The sequence below is a fragment of the Mercenaria mercenaria genome, chromosome 10, assembly GCF_021730395.1.
Source record: "Mercenaria mercenaria strain notata chromosome 10, MADL_Memer_1, whole genome shotgun sequence".
Classification (NCBI taxonomy): domain Eukaryota; kingdom Metazoa; phylum Mollusca; class Bivalvia; order Venerida; family Veneridae; genus Mercenaria; species Mercenaria mercenaria.
This window is the reverse complement of record NC_069370.1, coordinates 44,055,262-44,078,254: the sequence shown is the minus strand read 5'-3', so window position 1 is coordinate 44,078,254 and position 22,993 is coordinate 44,055,262. Positions and strand designations below refer to the sequence as shown.

Genomic DNA, 22,993 nt, shown 5'->3' with positions numbered 1-22,993 from the left:
TTTTGACTTTAATACGTTATACTGTATATTTCAGAACAGTAATCTAGACTGTATACATAGGCATAAGAACAGGGAGATGGGGGAGGGGAGCACCATCTTTTGAGTATATTTATATATATATTCATCTTATTTATAAGTCTGATAATTTTATCCTAAAAGCTCACTAGAATGCAACATTTGGCTTTGAAATATTCAAAATCATCCTACAAGGATCTTGCATCCTAATTAATATTTCTACTCAAAGTACCTTTTTCCAAGGCTTGTTGACAATATATAACTTAAACTTAAGTAATCGACAACAATAATTTTCAGTGTTGAAACCCCATAACATTCAGGATTTGGCATGCACAAATTGGAAAGTTTTACTTGGGACAGAAATAACACAACACTGTCTCAAAATAAGATAACCATTTTATTGAGAACAGCTCTCAAACACATAGACACAAAGAATTAGTCTCTGTTCATACCCTGTGTTTTGTTCACAAAAGATAACTCCTGAGCCTATTCAAATTTGTATAATTATGTCCCTTTTCTTCTCAAAACACTAATCAGAGCCAAGAAAGATTGGCAAGTATATAAGAGAATTTTTTTTTAAAAAATTATAAAGATTTTCTATTTGGTAGCCAGACTAACAAAGAATGTGATTAACAATATTTATAAGTTCTATCTCTTTAAAATAAATGTTTTATTCAAAATACAAACTTATCTTCAGATTAACAAGTAAAACACTTGTGAAACTTCAGTTAATGACAGAAATGACATTCTCTTAAAACTCAGCAGAATGCAGGATTTAGTGTTCAGAAGGTGGTTAATACTATTTTGGTCAACTAATGGATTTGTTTAAAACTTTAACAAATAATCATTTACACTTATGTGTGTTCACTGAGTTCTTAATCCATGTTAGATTTTCACTGGAAGTACTTTTAAAAACTTGATTCTTCTATCCTGGTTGCCCAACCAAGATATTTCAGCATATGTATAAATTTACTAAACATATTTTGCCTAAGAATGAATATAAGCATTATTGTATTAAATATGTCAAAGATTTGAATTGACAAGTATATATTTTGCCAAAATTCATAAGAAATGCAAGTTTATAAAATAATTATTACCTCCCTTTGCTTATCTCGGACGTACAACAAAGATAGATCAAAAGAAGAATTTTGAAGCTACACGCTATTTCAAAACTTGCATTTTGTTTCAGGTAGTTGAAATATCCCAATATTTATCAAATGCAAATGTTAAACTAGACATTATATTAAACTCTAAAGAAATATACTTTTATATTAAAGGGAGGTAATTAAAGAATTCACAATAAGTAATAAGTAATAAAATGTACATTTCCAGCAGGGATAACTCTATGTAAGGGATCTTTTTGTTCTTTAAATAGATCTCTTACAGAAGATATGAAAACTGAAAAGTGGTCATAAAATGTTGCTCAGATGTGAATGACCACCTTTAAGGTATTAGGCCCCTAATAGTAATGTTTAATAAAAGGCATTTGTTTGGTATATTCTTACAGTTGACTGTGGTTTGCACTTTGTTGCAAATTTTTAAAAACTTTTACCGTGCCGTTTTTTATAAATTTTGTGTAATTTATGGTATTTCCTCAAGCTCAAGTAGAGGCAAATTTCAAAGTGTCGGCCTTTATCCAAAACGTTTGCAGAGAACTCATTCTACCATTATTTTTTATGAAAAAATCATGAAACTATTGGTAAACAATCATAAAACTAAAAAATAAAAATGTCAGTATCTTTTTTTCTAGGGTGCCTCAAGTAAACGGATTTAATGAGACAGAATTCTATCTCCAACATTGAAAAATTAAGGTCTAATCCTGCGGGTATGTTTTGAATTTTGCTTACTTCATTCAAAAATAACTGTGGGGCATTTCGTCCACAATATGTAATCTAAAGAATGAAGGAAAAATAGAGAACTTTTACCACACGTAACTCAGTATTTTTAAAGATGTCTAACTCTACCCCTTCTGTTTCAGGGGTAAATTTACTTTGAACAGCAAGAAATCACTTATCAAATGAATATTTTCCACTTTTGTACAATAAATCAATAAGTCTTAAAAGAAGTAAAAACTTACAAGAAAAAAAAGGAAAAATAAGGAAAAAAAATTTTGGTCCCAGTGGGGCTTGAACCTACGCCCCCCTGAAAATTGCAGTCAAAGTAGGTTTATGGTAGGATTTGAATACTCTTCAAAAAGGAGATACTCTATTATGGGCCTAATACCTTAAAATACCAAAATATTGCAGGACGGGGTTCCCCCTTGAATAGTCTCCCAACCCTCCTACACCCTGGTATACATACACACATATATAGTACTGTGTATACGCTATATGAGTCAGGGGTTCATCCAACGCATTGTTTCTAAAAAACTGCAAGCATATATTTCTTAAAGCCTAGAAATCAGATCTCAAGAGCATTTTATAAATGTTCTGCTCGCTGCGCTCGCACATCTGGTATATGTAGTATTATTTTATGTTGGAGCCCAGGAGAGCAGAAAACAGACCCACTGTTTTCTAGTTAAACAAGATATTTGGCTTTTTCTCTCTTTCTATACCCATCAGACTGCTTGTACCTTGTATTAGGTCTAGACAGTTATCACCTTTGTTTTACCTAAAAGCAATTATTATTCAAATATATGGGTGAACTTTATCAGACATGTTTGCTTGCATTTACATCAGATAAGCCACACAGGTCCAGACGACAGGGCGTGCTCATGATGTTCACAGGTATAATTATCATATATATTTTTCCAAAAGTGGAGAGCGAATATCTCCAAATATACATCAAAATGCACCAGATTCATTCTTTTTCCATGGGAGAGTGCCCCCAGAATCTTCCTAATTTGTCTTGATTACCATCCACTTTGCCCCTTGTGACTCATTTATCATTTCCGTATCAATTATATAATCTATGGTTATGTGTACGAACATTTAAAGCAATTGCTTAGATAAGTATATAACTGTGCTCAAAATAAGGAACTGTAATTTGGGTCAAATTGCTTCTTATTTAAAAATTCAATCAACAAAACTTGTATTTAGCCGTTTCATATTTACTTAGGCAAACTACTCAATACAGAATGTATGTCTTTATCGCGCATATTAGTTTTGAATAACATATGTAAAACAAAAAAATATTTTAGAAAAAAAAAAGAAAAGAAATTTTCTTTAGTTAACTCTGAAAAAATATTCTGGCTTTCATAGAAAGCAAAAATAATTTCTTAGCTCCAAGTAAAATCCAAGCACCCCCTCCCTCTTCCCCCGAAGTTCAAGTGGTCGGCCCCTAAAATGCTTTGCATTTTCTAGCTGTCAACCATCTTAATCAAATTGCTACGACGAAAGTGTTCCTAATACATTAGAAAGAGTCCATTTGATATAAAAGTCACAGAAAACCTTTCGTTCACTTTAATGAGAAAAGCAAAATACAACAATGATTAAGTAAATACAAATCTCTCTCTCTCTCTCTCTCTCTCTCTCTCTCTCTCCTTAAGGCATCCTAGTAAAGAAAGAAGGCAAAAGCACTACAATACTCAAAACATAATTTAATAGGAATAAGTATTTATATTTGTGCCACAAGAATGTTTTGAATTTGTATTTGTATCAATTGCTATAAGATAATATTATATTTTGATATATTATATAATCAATAAGTATCCTATGTATCTCTGATTGCTGAAACGACTTCAAATGAGCATAGGCAGAAAATACATAATTTCCTATACAATTTCAGAACTCACACATAGATACCGAAAGAGATTTTACTGCAATATTGCAATAATATTTGGATTAAAAACATTACATTGGTGAAAGCTATATCAATATACCTATTTTCATTTTCTATCTGGAGGAAATATGGATATGCCAAAAATAAATTAAATCATCTGTGAAAAGATATATGATGTAATTAGATTTTTTATGTGAAAAAAAAAACAAAACAGAGAGAGAGAGTTAAAAGTAAAACTAACAAATCAATTATTTAGTGGAAAATCAAACAAGTGAATGTAAGAATCAAACATAGGAATCTAAGATGTCGTCGCGTAGAAAGAGAAAAATCAACAACAATAAATTGTTTGACTTCAAGGTACTAGTAGTTGCTATATATCTGGCAGGGCCAGTCAATCACAGAAATCGATTATTCAAAGCCAACCTTTATTTAGCCTGTTGATATGGTTTATATGCATCCAAATGCCAGAAATGAATTTTTCTAAAGGCCTCTGATTTGGTCATATCGAGGTCTGAGTGCAAACTATTCTATTTTGTTATGTGTTTATATACAGCTACAATAGTTTCGCGCTCAGTCCACAATATGTCTTCATAGTCTCAACCAAAATAATTATAAAAATATGTTTTGTTTTCGGAATGAAATGAAATCCATATAACACCATAATGCTGTTGAATCGGTTTAATATTATGCCTCCATCAGTTTCGAACCAAGAAACAAATACTTTAGAAACTAAAAGAAAAAAAGAAGAAAGAAAGAAAGAAATATAATTCCTGACCTTTATTAAAGTATTAAAAAAATACATTATTTTCCTCGTAGATGAAATGAAAACAAAACAAGAAATCTTGAGATTGCAGAATTGAGATAGTTAAAAAATGTGCTTCGTTTTCAATAAAAGAAATCAAATTAGGACCTTTATTCAGACAGTTTATTCGGTTATATTGCCTCAATTAAATCAGTTACAACTATTTTAATGTATTTATTCGATATTAGATAATACCATCTAAGAACTTCATTTTGAATTTGGTTGAAAATCCAGAAATAGAAATACTTGAAATTTATTTATCGAATTACAGACAAAAGAAAATGAATATAGAGACTTTGATTGGACCATTCAAACACAATGGTTTTCAATTTGAACAAACAAAACCATTAAAAGTTTGAAATTCAACACATCCCACTGAATTTAGAGAAAGACTTTTAGTCTGACCGGGTCATATGTCAAATAAAATTTATCGCAGGCACTTTGATGTTTGTTTTCTTTTTCTATATAAATAAATGAAAATAAGATTGTGGTAAAAGTATATTAAAGGATCATAATAAATCAAAATATTGAATATTTCTGCTATTAAGAATCTGTAAAATCTATCAATGATCAGTCAATAAAATGAAATAATACATGCAATTTGAACATTTCGGTTACGCAGAACACGGAGAATTTGTTTAAACACAGACAATTTGCATTAAGATACCTTTTTAAAACGTCTGTCCGAATTCTAAAAAACTTTTTATTTTTTTATAAACCTTGAAAATTAATTAAAAGTAACAATACATATACTCTGAAATCAAAAAGATAATAAAACACTTGCCTCAAACGGGCTTCTCTTTCTCGGTCGTTCATGCGTTGTGCGAGAAACAGGGTGTGCGCTTGAAGTTCCTGCCGTCATTGAATATCTCCTGATGTCTCACTGCAATTTCAAGATAAATGCCAGTCCCTTCACCAGCGAAATACAGAACTTGAGCTAATATAATGATTGTTTATTATGGTAATTAATGAAATTTCAATGTATCAGCAATTAGTTCTTTAATTTCATATATATCAAGTCGCGTAGTACAAGAGCTGTCATTGCCAATAACAGAACTGTTAATGCATGTAACGGTTTGTAATAAAATGGCATCTTAATTTTCCATGCATGATCAATGAATAATTTGGAAAGGAAATTCTATTTTTCGTTAAGATGCGTTTTGTTAACATGACAAGAGACATTGTGTTTGAATTAATCAACTGGCAATTTAGATATTCCAATAAATGTTCATTTAACATGACTTTGAGTCAGTATATTAATACTGATTATAATGAAAATAACAAATTGCGAGCACAACGAAATCTTAGTAACGTAACAAAAGTAAAAGTGTGGTATTGAAATAGGTTTATAGTGTATAGTACATTAAACAAGATGAAAAGTAATGACCACATTCCGATGATTGTTTATTTTTACATTCAAATTCAGATAAATTGTATGCACTATTTTTTTATCAAAGGACGTAAAATCCGCTATATAACACGGAAATCTTTACGAATAGATAAAACTGCAATTAATGCGAATAAAAAGTCATTTATTTAAAACCCACATGAAAAAAACAAGACAAATGCTTTGCTCTGCTCCTCAAGACTTGGTATGTAATTGTGTTAAACATGCCACATATATATAATCTGTTTATATGGCTTGGTTACAATCTTATTCATTACTGTATTTGAGATTGGTAGATATTATATAAAATATCTCTATCTCACATAAACGAGGTGCCCTTAGCCATTCTGTGATTTGTCATCTCTGTCATTAGATGAAATCGGTAGATACGTTATAGGTAAAAATATTCTCTATCCTCCACTATAATAAAATCAAAATGTACCGTTTTTCTTTAGCTTGCCAAAAGTGTTACAAAATTAATATGCACGCCACAGTTGGATCAGACTCAGCAGTCACTTGTTACAAAAGTTAATGACACTAGCAAAATGTTTAGATTTTGAGTAGTTGTTTAGATCTGGTGTAGGAAACTGGTGTATGTAGTATATTGAATAAGTTGCTTTGATTAAATACAAGAGTGTTCCGAAAACATTTACACCGAAATATCAAAATATGAGTATAATGTCTTTTTGATTCCGCTTTCAGGTAAAGGGAAACAATTCATTACTCTTATGTACGGAATTATGCGTTAACAACTTGAGCAGACATCATTCTGTCAAAAAGTGTTTTCAACGTGACTTCTCCATGCCTATCACTTAGGTAAAGTATCCCCGACATTTTGATTAATTTCTTTCTCAAATGGCAGACGATAAAAAATCAAATGGTTAACCTAGCTCCAACCTTGCATAACATTACGTCTGCTGTATGATAATCATGTCTGGGAAATCGGAAACCCAATCGTGTAGATGTATCCTTGCGCTGTTTGAAGATTATAACCACTTATTTAGAAATAGGATTTAAAAGTAGTTCCTAAGCTGAAAGTTAGATCACGCCCAACTCAGTGTGCATAAAATTAACATATTGATTTTGCAGATAAGAATATTGACCTATCTTCGTCTGCAACTTGCATAGATTATAGAAAGGTTGTCCTGTGGACGAGCTTGTTTTCAGTCCGTCTGACATACTTTAAAAGAAAATGTCGACTGTTGCACGAAATATATCATTTGATTATTGTCGTTATAGAGATAGTGATGGATGCTTTTGTGCACATATGGTTCCATTTAACTGGAGGAGCCACGATATAAAGGTTACGTCAAGGACAAAGAATGCAGCATATGAAAGTAAATCTATTTACCTATAAAAATTGTATCCGAATTCCTGGCCGGATAAAGACTTGTATTAAAACGATACCACTTACTGAGGAACAGCACTGAATTGATATACCAGACTTTCCTGTTGGCATCACGCTATTTGCGGATTCCTACCCAGAAAATAGACAACAACCTATGGATTGTCTTTCTCACATTATCAAATGAGCAAAAAACATTAGACGTAGACGCACTAGGTTTGCATTAGCCAATTAACTGTTCGAAAATGAACTTGTCAGTTGCGTTTTGCAAACTGTCTCTTGAAAAAAACTAAATGCAAGCAGACAAGTAATGGCAATTTGTGTCCTTTCAGCATTCTTTTATTTCATTGCATCCGAAGTGAAATATCGAAAATGCACGTGAATTAAGGTAGAGCTAATTAAAATAACATTAGTGGCTTGGAAAATGTACAGAAACTTGATTTTATGAAATGTTCAATCTACACATCGGTGAGAAAAACAGACCGCCAAACGCCTGTTGGAAGAAAGAAGGAAATGTAGGAAATCTACATTAAACAAAATGGGGAGAACATGTCTTTTGCAGAGGACTTACAAAGTTACACAAGCATATGGACATCGTTCTCAAATTTTAAAGCATTATCTGACTGCTCGAATAGTTTAATTTCTGTCCAAACGATAGCGACGTAAACGGGGAAAATTCAATAAAAGTGTCCCTTTCTCGTCCGTATCCTGTTCAGTGAAGTATTTACGTACTTATGCAAGTTGTCTGAGTTATTTGCCCTGACAGAATATTATAAGTATATTTTTGTGATGTATACGTGCATCTTTACACCACTGTAGGGTTTTGGTTTGATTGGCTGCGTTCTTTGGACATGACAGCTTATACTGGACATTTCGACTTGTTTTACAAACATAAATAGAAATATACATGCCTGTATATGTGAAATAAAAGAATGTATGCAAGCTAATTATCTGTGAATATTATCAAAGTAGTTAAGACCATATAAATTGTAGACTCCTAGACACAAACTTAGAAATATGACAAACTTTTTAAGGATGCCGGTTTGTTTGAATAGCTGAACTATTTTTAAGAGAGTATAATAAAGTATCCATGCTTGATGCTTGTATATCATTATATTTTCTTTGAAACTGAAGTTGGTTAAGAACGTGAAAGTTATATAAAGTAAAGGAATACATATTGGGAGGCGAATTGTTTGCGAAATCTGTGCTCGAATGTGGGCCAGAATATTTATTTACTTTCTGCTTCTTGTGACTTTCTAATGACCGTGCACTTACGTTCTTAAGAATGAATTTATAATACCCTAGCTTTAGCAATAGTTTTGTCTACATATACCATGTGTTCGCAGATTTTATTAATTTTATCATTAGATGCATGAGAATCCTGAGCCAACTCGTGTACTTTTTTCACCAAACCAGAACAATAAAGGTTCGCATTACTAGCAGTTATTAAGACGGATTGTCAAAGGTACGATCAACGATAGAAAATAAAACATGATTTTGTTTTTCAAATTAACGTCTAATCATCTGCGAATAATTCCACCCGTTAATTTGTTATAAAAAGGTGCAATTATCGCATGCCAACCACCAATGAGCTGTACACGAATAAAATGCAGACATTATTTTCTTAAATAAAAATCAAAAGTTGTTTACCTAAAACATGAATAAAATTCAGGGTAGATGTCATTTCGGAGCCTAAGGCATTTTGAAAGAATAGAACATCTGATGTTTTATTTCAGTAATTTAAGCTAATAAATTTTAACAAGCCATCATGTGTTTGTGTGATTCATAGAAATGGACGTGTTTTAAGAAATGCACAGTGTCTTACTTAATGTAAGAAGTTCTTGGAAAAGATTTAATGTGTCACACATTTAAAATTACGTTTAATTGTTTGAATTTTGCAAAAATACACTTGTAAAATCTTTAAAATTTTGTTGCGTTGAATTTGTAGTGAACGTTTGGTGTAAAATAAATGAAAGAATATTTCTAACATATCCATAAAATGTTAGTATGTAAAAGACATTGCTATGCACGGTATTGTGAATAAAACTCCAGATTTGTTCCGTTTTCTACCATTTGAGCTATAACGATTCTATTGCTAGAATACAATGCTTCATCACCACGGAAAAGTTTGAGAAATAGATACAACGAAAGGTAGTAAGTTTTATTTCTACAATTTTTTTTTGATATTTCGAGTGATGTGAGACAAATATAATGTTTCGGTACTTTGCGTGTTTTAACATATATTCCCGACAATATACATCTACGTTTAAATATTAACTTTTACAAATATAAATTATAGATTTATTACAGATTTCTTCCCCTGAAAATAAAACAAGTATTATGAGTAAAATAAATTGAATAAAAAGATGAAGGCTTGGCATAATATATACTGCTGCCGTGGAAAACTTGTTTCAAATCACAAAAGGTCCAGCAAGCAAATAAGGAACAATTACTTTGTTTGCGTACGGGTCATGTTTGTAAAACGAATTCATAATATTCAAGTAGATTTTTTAATATATTGCATCAATGCTATTTCATATAAATGTACCCGTTAAGTTCAGCTTTAGATCACTGCAAAAATATAATAAGGTGTTTGTTTAGGTAGAACAGTATTTACGCATTTATATATAGCGACCTCCATTTTAGGCCAGACATAAGGAATATTAAAATAATGTTAAAAAAATAAAAATATTTTCCATCGTTCATTTTTTCAAAATAATTGAAATCAGTTTAAAATGCAATTTTTATATTTGAAACAAATATAATTGCTACATAACGTGAATTTTGGCAATGTACACGCTTTAAAATATTTTTTTCTTTTATTGATTACATCACGCGTTTAATTTTTAAATAAAGTTGATATATTGAATAGTGATGCTTTCTTTACAATTTGATTTTATGAAGAAATATTCTTCGATACGATTATGTAAAAACACGAAGAATAATCTTTGCCCATTTAAAGAAAATAGAGGTTGGTATTTTTTCACAGACGTAAATTAAACAAATATGGATCTTTAAATCATTTTTCATTTCCGTGACATTACATAATAAAAAGGAAGTGATCAGTTATCTGAATGTGGTTTATGTAGTAACGTGTAATATTTTTATGTTACTTTACCTACACGCGCAGTTTCTTTGGAGCATGTTTCAACCTTCAAAAGTTCTCGTACTAACTACTTTTGTTAAAAGTAAGGTATGGATAAAGGTGAAGGTTGTCACATAAAATCAACAGACAACATAAGTTATTAAGCTCTTGTGCGGCCAGCTAGATATCCAATAACAGATACTTGCCAGGGCTTATTTTACCTCTTGTTACAACCCTTTCCATTCTGAGTGCTAAGCAAATGGTCTACCACTACCATTTTTCACGTATTTGGTATGACGCGGAAAGGTTCGAACCCTTTGACTTCCCACACTAATAGCAGACTCTGCCATTGAGCTACTGAGGCTGTAAATTAGGACGGACAAATAATTCTCATTCAATTGCTATATATTGGATGATGAAACCATACTAAATATACAAAATTCTTTGTCAACCGTGTTTACTTAGAATAAAATAGTAAACGTGGAAGGACTTTTTAAATTTCATCCCGTAAGATATATTATGCAGCGCTATGAATTAGTTAACTTGGTCAAATGATTGTCCTAAAACAAAATTATCTGGTGGACAAATGTTTTCAAAATTATTTTGAGGAAAGATAAAGGTAAGACACCTGTAAGCATCAGTGAAAAGATAACTAAGTAACATTTTATCATTCTTTAATTTGGTGTAAATGTAAAATGAATATTTAAATAAAGTCCCTCTATAAAGTAATTTTAAGTTTGATCCACCTTATTCGAAACACGGATCTTCGCCATTAACGGTATAAGTTTGCAAGATCCGGAGGTAAATTAAATATCATCTGAAAGGTCTCCAAAAATGGCAGTAGGATCTTTATTTAATTTTAAAATATCTTTGCGAGTGTAAATTTTATGGAAAAAAATGTATTTTCATTTTGCAAAAATAGGGCAAAATCGCAGTTTCGAAAATATTGGTGACCGAAAAATGACCGAAATATACAATGGAAATTACCCCATTAAAATCAATTTTTGTTGTTGCTCTATTCAAAATAAATTAAGATGTTTTTAAAATTAAAAAAAAAACTTATCATCACTATTGGAGTACTTTAGAATCATGCTTAATCTCAATGGTATTGTCATATATTTAATGACTATTTAAAAACAAATTGACATCTAAGATTTACTTCGTATTACAATAAAGTATATAAGAAGAGATATCTTTGTCTGTATGGTTATTTTGTCATCCAGATTTAAAAAGACAAATTCAAGATGTAAATATTATTTTGTATTTATTCAGTAAATCAAAAAGCTGCTTTGTTTTCAAATCCATCAATGTTCTAAATTTGATAAAGATTCAATGTTTAGTAATATTTTCGCCATTTTTCAATATTTAGCACACGGTGGCCGGACAAAAAGTAAATAAACGAATATTTGAGCGTAAAATGTGTGACGTGCATTGTCAGATTTTGAAATAACTCGGAACAGTTGACCACCATTACAAGACGACACAAAGAACCCTAGTAAATACGTCAAGGTCACACTATGAGGAAAACACTTAAGGTTATTTTGTTCATTCTGTAACATAATGGCACAAACCTTACTAGAATTAAATTCATTTCTCCAGTAACTTGGCCCAAGTATACATCATAACTAAACACCCTTTCGCATGCAATACTTGAACTCCTAACTTGCAGAAAATAAAAGGTCGAAGAGTTTTCTTACTTCTCTTGTAAAGCCGCACACATACATAACAAGATAATGGATTAAATGCAAGATAACGGTCCCTAGCTTTTAAGTGAAGGTCTCATATAATTGATTTTGTTCGTGGGGCCTCCGCGGCTGAGTGGTTAAGGTCGCTGACTTCAAATAACTTACCCTTCACCGATGTGGGCTCGAGCCTCACTCGAGGCGTTGAATTCTTAATGTGAGGAAGCCATTGCTTACGGAGGTCGGTGGTTCTACCCAGGTGCCCACCCGTGATGAAAAAAATGCACTGAAGGGCACCCGGGATCTTCCTCCACCATCAAAGCTGGGAAGTCGCCATATGACCTATAATTGTGTCGATGTTACGTTAAAAACCCAACAAGCAAAAATAAAACAATGTATCTCATTCGGTTTATAAGTATTGACTGCATATATGAAAAAACAAAACTTAACACTTATATGTGATATGCTGCGTGAAAGACCCAGAACCCTAGTTTACATGTTTAAAGGTTAAATGTTTAAGGTCATTTATAAATCCGGTACATAAATTTTGTACACATAGATGGGCATCCAAACAGCTTTTCAAACCATTCAAATCATTCAACATAATAAAGTGTCATGTGCAAGTCTAAAACTGTTAGCCACACATAGAAGCCAAATATTTCAAAACATTATATACTCATACATTGCATAAAGAATTATAACAAATCGACACTTAAGACTTCTAATCTTAAATGGGTGTTGTCAAAGTGCAACCACATACATGACTCGAACTTACGAACAGCACATGATAGGGACATCTTTGTTATATTGACACGTTTCTAGAAGGTAATTTAAATTCTCCTGCCTTCTAGTTTAGTTCACATTATTTTTTTCATAAGCTATAAATTAATGAATTTTGATCGGCCAGTATGTCCCCCTCACTGCATTAAATGCCCATGGTATGGCAAAGTTTTGACTTTAGTAATGAAAAACTGTGCTTACAATTATGATATTACACAGTCATTTTAAATAGCTCGTCATTGTCATATACGATGTTATATTTATAATATTATAAAATCTGTGAAAAGATCCAACGCAACCAAGCAACATAACTTCGGATTCTTTTTGAGTGCGTTTGTTTATGAAAGTTAATAAATTGTGCAACACCCATGATGCCCCCTGGCATCGGCTTAAGTGGAATTCTGTTATAGTAAAACTGAATGTACTCCATGATCCCAAAGGACCACAAATAATGTTATACAGTTACTAAAATTAGTTGTCTATAATTCAGATTTTTACATTTTCATATGATAAAACAGTTGTGAACTTTTAATTTCTGCATTGCTTTGGTAAATATCATTGCACAGCGGAATAGTCCATAATATTTTATTCACAAATACGACAATAATTTGGTTTTTTTTTTTCTAAAGTTATAAATATTTAACAAAAATCTGGAAGCTTGACCCTTAAAAACATCGACCAGCACAACACATTTCTGGCTTTTCATAGTGCATTGTTTCTAAAACTCTGACATCAGGGCCCAAGTAGTGCCCTTATTAATCGATTTTCATCATCACTGACTCAAGCTGGTCTCACAAAAGAAATTTTGTCTAGACAAGATCATCTGTTTTCATGCTAATTGATTTTGCAAAAAAAAAAATGCTGGCCAAGGACAATGTCTAGACTGATGAGCGTGCCATTTTATAATTAAAAACAAATCCCTTAAACTTTCGGATGCTTAGAAAATTTATAAAAGGAACATTATCTAAAACAACTAAACAGTTGTCAAGTGCTGGTGAGAGCATTTGAAAGTTTCTTTTACTTTTGGATGAAAATAATTTAAACATGATTATGCTTCATAAAGACATGTATTTATTTATATAACTTGTGCTATAAGACTGACATAGTTTACAACTAAAACGCGCTACAACGACAATCATATCATTATTATATTGTTATATCATAATTAAATTATTATGATATCTTTAACAGTTTTACAATTACTTAAAACAAAACGACAAGACAACAGCAGTAACGATGCTTCAGATAGATATTTGTTGTGAGGCGGTTAGATTAATCTCCCTTACTCTGAAATTCTAAATTGCCGAAAGCGCATATACATACCAGATATAAATCACCATAGTTAAAATAATTTGAGGTCGATGAATTTTTCTAATGTTATATATAAATGAAAGAGAAATGATTTATTTCACACTCAAAATGCATCATATTTTCACGTGTTACCACAATCAGTGCTAAAGGACACGGAAAACCATTGAATACATATACAAAAATGTTTCACTGCTATAAAAGACGTTAACATACAGTTTATATTTCCGCAATGTACCTATATATTTCACCAGAATCAGAAAATGTTTGATATAAATGCATATCTAATCTTACTTAATATGTCTGTTTGAACAAATACATCGCCTATGTTTACAGCACACAATGTGTAAATGATTCAAACACATGAAGGTCCTGACTAATGCCTGGTTAATATGGGTATATCTTTTTCCTTCTCGAATATGCCTCCATTCATATATCAGTTTCAAGATCCCTCGGTCTGTCGAACCTTTTGGTCATCATTAATGTCGTGTCTAAAACATGTCCGCCATAATGCTGTTCAATTTAGGAATCTCTAATCCAGTACGATTCATTTTCGTGCTAAAGATTGTGATACTGTATTTACACAGGCGGCCTTGTATCTGCTAAGTACACTTTCACCTTTTCCATTTTGTATTAAAACTGTTGTCTGTAATGGAAATTTCTTTTATTTCTCTCCTACACCTAGAAAATAACGTAATAAAAATGGTGTTGATCTTAATTCTGTAGTAGTCATCGAAAAAGAGATAAGAAGAAAAAATAAATTCTTTAAAAATTAAATGTTTTAAAACCGTCCTTTTCTCATTCATAGATATTATACAGCAAGTTAGGTCATGGCATCATAATTAAGTTCAATTGCAATGTTCACGTTTTTTTTTTGTTAAACTTCCGAGGATACTACTTGTAAACTGTCACTCAATATCAAATTTCATCTTTTTAAACGATTTTTTTTGTAACATTGTCTAAATAAGAAACTGGGATTTTGGTTTGTGGTTTTATTTTGTATTTTAAAGATTTGTAACATTTATTCGCGAGTTGGCATATATTTATATCAGTATCTCCTAATTTTTAATAAAATCGTCATTTTTTTCTCTCTCTCAAAACTGTAAGACAAATCCACCTTTTATCTTCAAAACCAAGTTTGATATAGTCATGTAATGCTCGTTTGTACACACTAGGTCTTATGTAATACAGATATGATCGGGTAGGACTTTTTTAAACTTGAATGTTGGAAAAATCAATGTTTTATTGAAAATGTAAGAAAAATTCACTAGATAACATTTTGAATATATTCAAAATAGTTTTACTTTAGTGATAAGTAAAAAGATTTCTTTGTAACAGTTGTTCTTCTTTTCTAAAATTTAATACATTTTGTATTTTTCAGGTAAATCGGCATGCATTATAGATTCGATTTCACACAAACTTGAAGCCCCCATTCATACAAATTATAATAAAGCTTTATTAATATCATTGACAATAAGAGACAAATTGACTGCACATGCATAATAATTGGGAATTAATGAAACACTAGCATATTTTAACATGCTGTTTTGCCAACCAAAACAAAGATAAAGGAAAAACAATACGTTGATATTTTCTACAAAACAGAATGTGGACGTGGACTTGTGATATCACAAACACGCTTACCTCAGTACACAGTTTTTCCTATCTCTTTTGAACAATTCAGTACTTATACAGTCAAACTCGCTTTATACGAACTCTTCGGGACCTGGGAAATATGTTCGTATCAAACGAAATTCGTATTAACGAATATATGACTCCCGGATAATGTACCCGAGCATGTTGGGCAAGTATCACCGGTATCGCAATGTGTGTGTTTTGAATTTTTCGGCAATCTCATCATCTACGGCTGCACTCTCTCCACAAATTTGCCTAGAAACAATATTGTGTCGCTTTTTAAACTTGTCAATAAATACGATTGTAGCAATAAAGTCAGTATGGCCTAAAAGTTTCGCAAACTCATTGGCCTTTCCCTTCAGAAATTCTCCACTTAATGGGATATCATTTATTATCTCAATTTTTGTATCCAAAGAAATTGCTTTTCTTTTTATGCCAGACTTAGGCGTAGCCATTTTTGATGCTTAAAGTTAACAACATGGCCATAAAGCGTACAATGAAATTATATTTTCATGGACAGGTGTACAAATGAAAGTGATTATCGCTCAATTGCTAAAGACATTATTTGTCGATTACAGGTGATAATCATTTTGATTAAATATCAGCACTGTACAGATTCAAACTGTTAAAAAATCAAGCGTAGCAAAAAATGACCGCCGACTTCTAAAATTAGTTCGTATCAAAAAATGGAAACTTATAACATTTTAGCTCATCGGGACTTCTAACATGTGTTCGTATCTCCCGAAAATTCGTATGAAGCGAGTTCGCTATTACCGAAATAATTTTACAAAGAAATAGAAGGACTCAGCCGGGGAATCCGGACTTTGTTCGTTATAGCCGAAAAATCGTATCAAGCGAGTTCGTATTAAGTGGACTCGACTGTATATCGCAGTTAAAAATGGTCTGTGAGTTTAATTTAATCCTATTCGTGTACAAATAAAAAACGCAGTGATTTATGAAAAACATTTCCAACGTTTTGAAAAGTTGGGAACAAATCTAAGCATATTTAGCATCAATAAGTTATGTAAGTTACATATCATATGTACATGAAATTACAGAGTACTTTAGAACGCGCACACACGCACGCACGCACGCACACACCTACAGAGTTGTTTACTATTTGGCAGGATATGAGCTTCGATATTATGAATAAGCAAGGGAGTTTATAAATTTGTTTCATGAGACACAGAAACATCTTTTTCAGGTTGTTTATCGTCTGCTGTTGTCGTCAAAATCAAAATATGCCAAACTGCTGATTGAAAATAGATTGTGTCATGGTTAGACAGGCTGTATGAATTGTCATTATTTTTGAAGACATTTAGAGAGACATTCTTCAGATGTACATCACAATATGGTGTTTTTAAATAAAAAAACATAAATCAGTTTAATTAAATTGATATTTGTTACCCTTTTCAGATTTAGAGCATGTTGTGCGATTACAAGTAAGTTATTGGTTATGGGTATCTTTTCAGATGATATGCAACACAGTATGATTTGTTTGTAAAAAGTACTTAACTAAGAACTTTCAACTTTTATATATCAGCAATAACTAACTTTTTTTTTTATACCTTTTGCAAATTAAAGCACAATGTGTATTTATTTTATGAGTATGTTGCAATTTAAAGTTAAATTTTTTCTCTTTCATATCATAAAATTTGAACTACTTGAATAATATGAAATAAATTTTTTTTTTTAAATATTTCACAGATTACATGCATGTGCATGTCTTTTATCAACAAATATTACCTAGAATTTACAGACCACATATATGTGCTTTATCAATAAGTATTATCTAGAATTTAAAGACAGCATGCGTGTGTTTTTATCAATAAATATTTTCAAAAAAAAATGCAGACTACATGCGTCTGTTTTAAAAATAAATATTATCTAGAATTTATAGGCTTCGTGCGTGTGTTTTGTCAAAAAATATTGACTTCATTCCACTGCTTTTTTATCAATAAATGAGCCACACCATGAGAAAACAAACATAGTGTTTTTGCGACCAGCATGGATCCAGACCAGCCTGCGCATCCGCTAGTCTGGTCAGGATCCATCCTGTTCGCTAACGGTTTCTCTAATTGCAATAGGCTTTGAAAGCAAACAACATGGATCCTGACCAGACTGCGCGGATGCGCAGTCTGGTCTGGATCCATGCTGGTCGCAAATGCATTATGTTGGTTTTCTCATTGTGCGGCTCAAATATTGTTTACAATTCACTAAATCACTTTGTTATTACTTACCAATATTACTACTTAATTTCCACAGTTTAGAAACAGATATTTTAGATATTATTTTTAAATACTTACAATAAATAGTAACAAAAAATCGGTCAAAAACGATCATTACAGCCGCCATTTAAAGATCCATACTGGCATAGCGTGCCTCACGCGCCATAATCATAACGGCCCCGGGTAACTGGAACGTCAGAGCAACGTCATTATGGCGGTGCTGAATCAGTTTCAAAAAGATTGTCAAGTAATGATGACATTTTTGTGAAAAATACAATTAAAATGATGATTAAAAGTTTATAGAAAATTATGTAAAATGAAAATACTAAGATAGATATGAAGTGAAGGTATATAATAAAAAGGTCAGTAAACGACTAATTGTGCCTTCTAGCCATAATGGCACACCTAGTTTTATAATGGCCCTCGGGCTAAAGAACTCAGGCAATGGTGACATAAGGTGTGCCATTAAGGCATAAAGGCACATCCAAGACGTCTACTAACCTCTAACTATTTGTTTACAGGTATTTACAATATATCTATGTTGTGTGAAAGGTGTTTTCAATATTACTATTTGATCTCATCAGTTGTGTAATAAGTATTTTCAATATTTCTGTTTGATTTCCCCAGATCTGTAACCGGTATTTTAAAAACAATTCTTGTTAATATTGCAATACCCAAACAGTTTATACACCATTCTGTATTTCTATAGAGGTGAAGTAGGAACATTGTGAATTTTAAAGATATTTTAGACATTTTTATTTTCTGACAACATTATTTTCATAGGAAAATCTTTATCACCTTTCTTATGAAGTTTACATGAACTTGATTCATTCATGCCAACAACTAAGACGCCCAATTCTTTTTCAAAAAGACTTACATCAAAATGAAGTCGAAACCAAAATGTGTATACAAAAGGACTTAAATCAGCAATGAAAGGGGTAGCGGGGCATCCATGAAATGAGTACTTGGATTCAGTTTTGTTACATTTTCTGGTCCTGTGGGATCATGGAGTCCATTCAATAGATGTGTAATAGATTCCACTTAAGTCTGTGCTAAGGGGCGCGAGAGGTGTTGCACATTTTATTACCTCTCATGAACAGACGCAATCAAACCGAGTCTGATATTATTCTGTTTTGGTCGCGTTCTATGCTTCCAAGGGATCATTTTACAGATTTTATCACACAACTAGAATGGTAATCATCAGAATTTGAAAAAGTGTACATTTATTTTGCATTTTGATATTTTAGAATGATGTACAATGTCAATACGTTAGAACGCTTTTAAAGAAAGACAAATATCAAAAATTATTATAAGAACGGTAGTCAAAAGTCTGCCCGTACTTGGACACACTGTTTGTTATATTTCCTGATCCTTTATCATAAAACAATTTTGCTTAAGCCGATGTAAAAGGGTGTAAGTGATGTTTACCTCCACTGAACAGAATAAAAACGAGTCTGCTCTTCACAAACTGGCATACAGGTCTCAAAGTATCTGTAGTATAAAGACAGGAATTGCATCATTTTTTTTTTTGTAAATGTTTGTGTTATTGAGGTTAATGTCAGATTTTACGCATTTTCTGTATTTGATAACTTAAATTTCCATGTAAATTTCATTAAATTCGGTTCAGTTATAAGGAAGTTAATAACTTTTAAAATTCAGCATTTCTATCCTCAAAACCACTATAACGGGCCTTAAATTGTCCAAATAACTTTCGCGGGAAATAGTCGAGTTCACGGCTTTGTCGTGATTCTCATGCAAAATTCAATATTTAGCGGAACATAACCATACAAACTGACTAGTCTAGATATGCTTTTAGCTCACCACTTTACCGACTGACAGAATGTCACTCTGTTCTATTCTTTGTAGAAATTAATTTTGCTCGATCGAGGTAAGAAGTTTATTTTTTAGATTTTTTAGATTTTTGTGTTATTTTTTAATTGTAAATTCGTTCAGTAAATTTTTGTTTTTTCCAAAGAATTTTGTAAAAGGTTTACTTTTCGGCAAGCTATTAGCTGGTTTCGAGTTGTCAGGCTAATATATTAAATTTTTCTGACTTTTGTAAATTATTTCGAAACAGGAATCTGGGATAGTTCATTAGTAAAAGTTGTAGAATTTATGTTAAAAGTTGTGTAACGTAATATTTAGCAAGTACTTTTCTCATACACCGTATTTGTCACTTTTTTCTTTGTAAATTATGGAATGCCGATATTGTATTGTATTGTATGGTTTGACTTGTATGGTACCGTATATTTAATATTTAATTGCAATTTAAAGATATTGTGTGCCAGGGTATTGCAAAACTATCAAGTGTCCGTCTTGTTACATGATACAGAGCTATCGTTCATACCGGCTATTGTATTTTGTTTAATTTGTATTGCATTATGTAAAGTTTTGGTTGTGAATGATAGCTGCAGCTTTGATTATCCTCTTGTCTATAAGTTTACACCATTATCTTCTCATCTCTTTATCATACTTTAATTAGTCTAGTAAGTAATTGACTTTAGAATTGATAGATGTACTAAATGACGTGTTTTATTCAAGTGACGTATTCAAGTGACGTATGAATTTTATAGCACGTATACCTTGTATAACTAGCACGTATTACATATGGGAACCTGCAGAGGTATGGTGTACCCAACATAGCAGTTTGTGCTTGTGTTTGTATTTGTATTAGTGCTTACCATATGTTATTTATTTTAGCTTCTTCCGCCGGACAACATATTTCCTGGTGATGTCACGACCCGGAAGCGATATACCCGTGGTTTTCTTATCTCGCCTGGATGTAAATTCCCAGAGCTGCGGGTCTACGTCCAGTGGTTGTGACTTAACCGTCAAGATGTTAATCTTTCTAAACGACTGAGATCGCTCAGGGATACAAAAACCGGATACGGGGAACCAGAATGGGGTCAACTTCTTCGCGATTTGATGGGACATTATTTTATATAGTGTTAAATCCTTAACATGCTAGTTAATTGGATCTTAAATATTTGTGGAACGTCACTATGAAACTGGATTAGAGATCTCGGACTCAAACATCTTTTATTACAAACCATTAGACATTGAGCTCAACATTTTCTCTTTTTTTTTCTTTTCATAAAAATAATTGTAAATATTTATTTTTGTAAATAAACTTGTTAATATTGTAATGAGTGTTAAATTGTTCGTATAAGTTCTGTCCATGGTTCGACCATCCTGTCACACAACTCCTTCTACACTATAAGCCTGCTTTGCTTTAAACTTTCACAGATAAACAACCTTGATATGCAAATTACCACACAGAAAGGATTTTTTCTTTGACGATTTTTTACTGCAGTTATGGCCCTTTTATAGTTCTGCTATATAGAATATAGAGAAGAATCTTGTGTATCCAACTTTTCAAACAATATTGAAAGGATATGCTTAAAATTGTCACAGATGAAGGACCTTCATGTGAAGATGACCATAAATAATGGACTTTTTCTGTTTCTATGTTTTCTAGAATTATGGCCCTTTCTTAATTAGAACTTTGCTGTTTAGAGGTTGGAGCTGTACGCGCGGGAATCCGTGTGCTATGGACACAATTCTCGTTTTATACTGCATTGTAAATCTTCACTCTGGTTATAACTATCTTTCACGATAAACCTGTGTATTTTGAAAGTAAAAAAAAAAACCTTGATATACACAATAATGAATTACTTGAACATACTTTTGTTATCCATATCAATAAATGTGTATTTGTGTAGACCAGTTTAGAAACTGACACAGGCCTATAGAAGTCCTACTTTTCGGAGGAAAATGTGTGACATGGAAGGTTTGTGACGATAATTCAACTTTAACGAGCTGTTTATGTAGTGGAAGTCTGCAGTGCTGCATGTATGCAGGCGGACACTGCCTATAATACCCACTGCCAAAAGGTAGGTCGTTTTTGTAACTATAGCTGTTAATAAAAGACAATTTGCTATTAATTTTGTTTATTCATTTATACAATTGTTAGTGGCCTTAACATCTGGTAAAATCAATTAAAAATGGACAGTTATTTTGTAAAGTTTTTAGTTTCTATTGATGTTATTCCTTGGTCGAAGGCAGCTTTTTCCTTGTCTATCCGTAAGTGGTATCCACACCATTATCATGCCTGAAAAGCATATTGAATTGAATAGATTGAATTTTATGTCATTTTTCAGCGTAAACTATAATCAGACTGAAATGTCATTACTAGTATGTATTGTGCACACGATGTTATGGTAAATTCACTTCAACTTCCTAAAAATCGGACAGCAAACACAACAGATATAGCTGTCTAAATTATATTCACGTAAAATGGCAAATAGTTTGGGTACATATAGTTCAATACTAAATTTTTCCGCGTTAAAGTCATTAAACTTTATTCAAGCATACTTTATTGCTTTTTTGAAACATCAAATACATAAACAAAAACAGAAACAAAAACATGTAATTTGTGAAAAGCAAATGGACCAGACCACAAGTTTTAACAAAATTCATGACGTCCCTTCCCTAATAAAAATGTAAGAAAATGTTTAGTTCTGAGTAAGTGATTTATGTTTAATATTTGTATAAAATAAATAGGAGAAAAAAAAGTTAAGAAATAAGGAAGAAATGAATAAAGCAAGATATTAAACACTTTATATTTAGAAAGTAAGAACAAAATATAAGAATAATAATATTTAATATTTTTATTGAACAATAAAAGGTCATTTGCTCGCCCTTTATCAGCATTTTAAAATTTCTCAATACAAGTAACAATTACAGCGACTGGAAAGTATTTATTAAGTTAATTTTAATTTCAATATAAAAACTTAGTTTTCTTTATATGATCTTCTACATGACCAAAAATGAGATTGAATTCTTTTGATAGGATTCTTCAATCCAAAAATCAATTTTTTGATACTTAACCCTTAACATGCTGGACACGATTGATTCTGCCTTTGCGACCAGTGTAGATCATGTTCGCTTAATGTAAATTCTATATTGTTAAATCTTCTTTGGCATATTTATTTTGTTTCCAGTAC

The 22,993-nt window shown here is 31.8% G+C and overlaps 2 protein-coding genes across 20 annotated transcripts in view; one reads left to right on the top strand and one right to left on the bottom strand.

The window, feature by feature from the left end:
• LOC123561779 (uncharacterized) overlaps window positions 1-22,993 on the top strand; it is a 132,387-nt gene that overhangs the window by 93,157 nt on the left and 16,237 nt on the right. For 8 of the 19 annotated variants that reach the window (XR_008372739.1, XR_008372740.1, XR_008372730.1 and 5 more), the window contains 2 exons: window positions 6,627-6,740; window positions 20,688-21,880. Coding sequence is in view for 1 of the 19 variants with exons in the window: in XM_053552939.1 (XP_053408914.1) it covers window positions 17,176-17,201; window positions 20,688-20,810 (149 nt within the window). In the remaining 18 variants the exon portion in view is untranslated. The other 11 variants (XR_008372741.1, XR_008372733.1, XR_006688512.2 and 8 more) reach the window with 6 other exon arrangements.
• The window catches only part of LOC123561778 (uncharacterized), a 48,599-nt gene continuing 47,526 nt past the window's right edge, over window positions 21,921-22,993 (bottom strand). Inside the window, exon 4 of the mRNA XM_053552938.1 lies at window positions 21,921-22,098. Within this exon, the coding sequence (XP_053408913.1) occupies window positions 22,065-22,098 (34 nt within the window). The 3' untranslated portion in view covers window positions 21,921-22,064. The remainder of the gene's footprint in view (window positions 22,099-22,993) is intronic.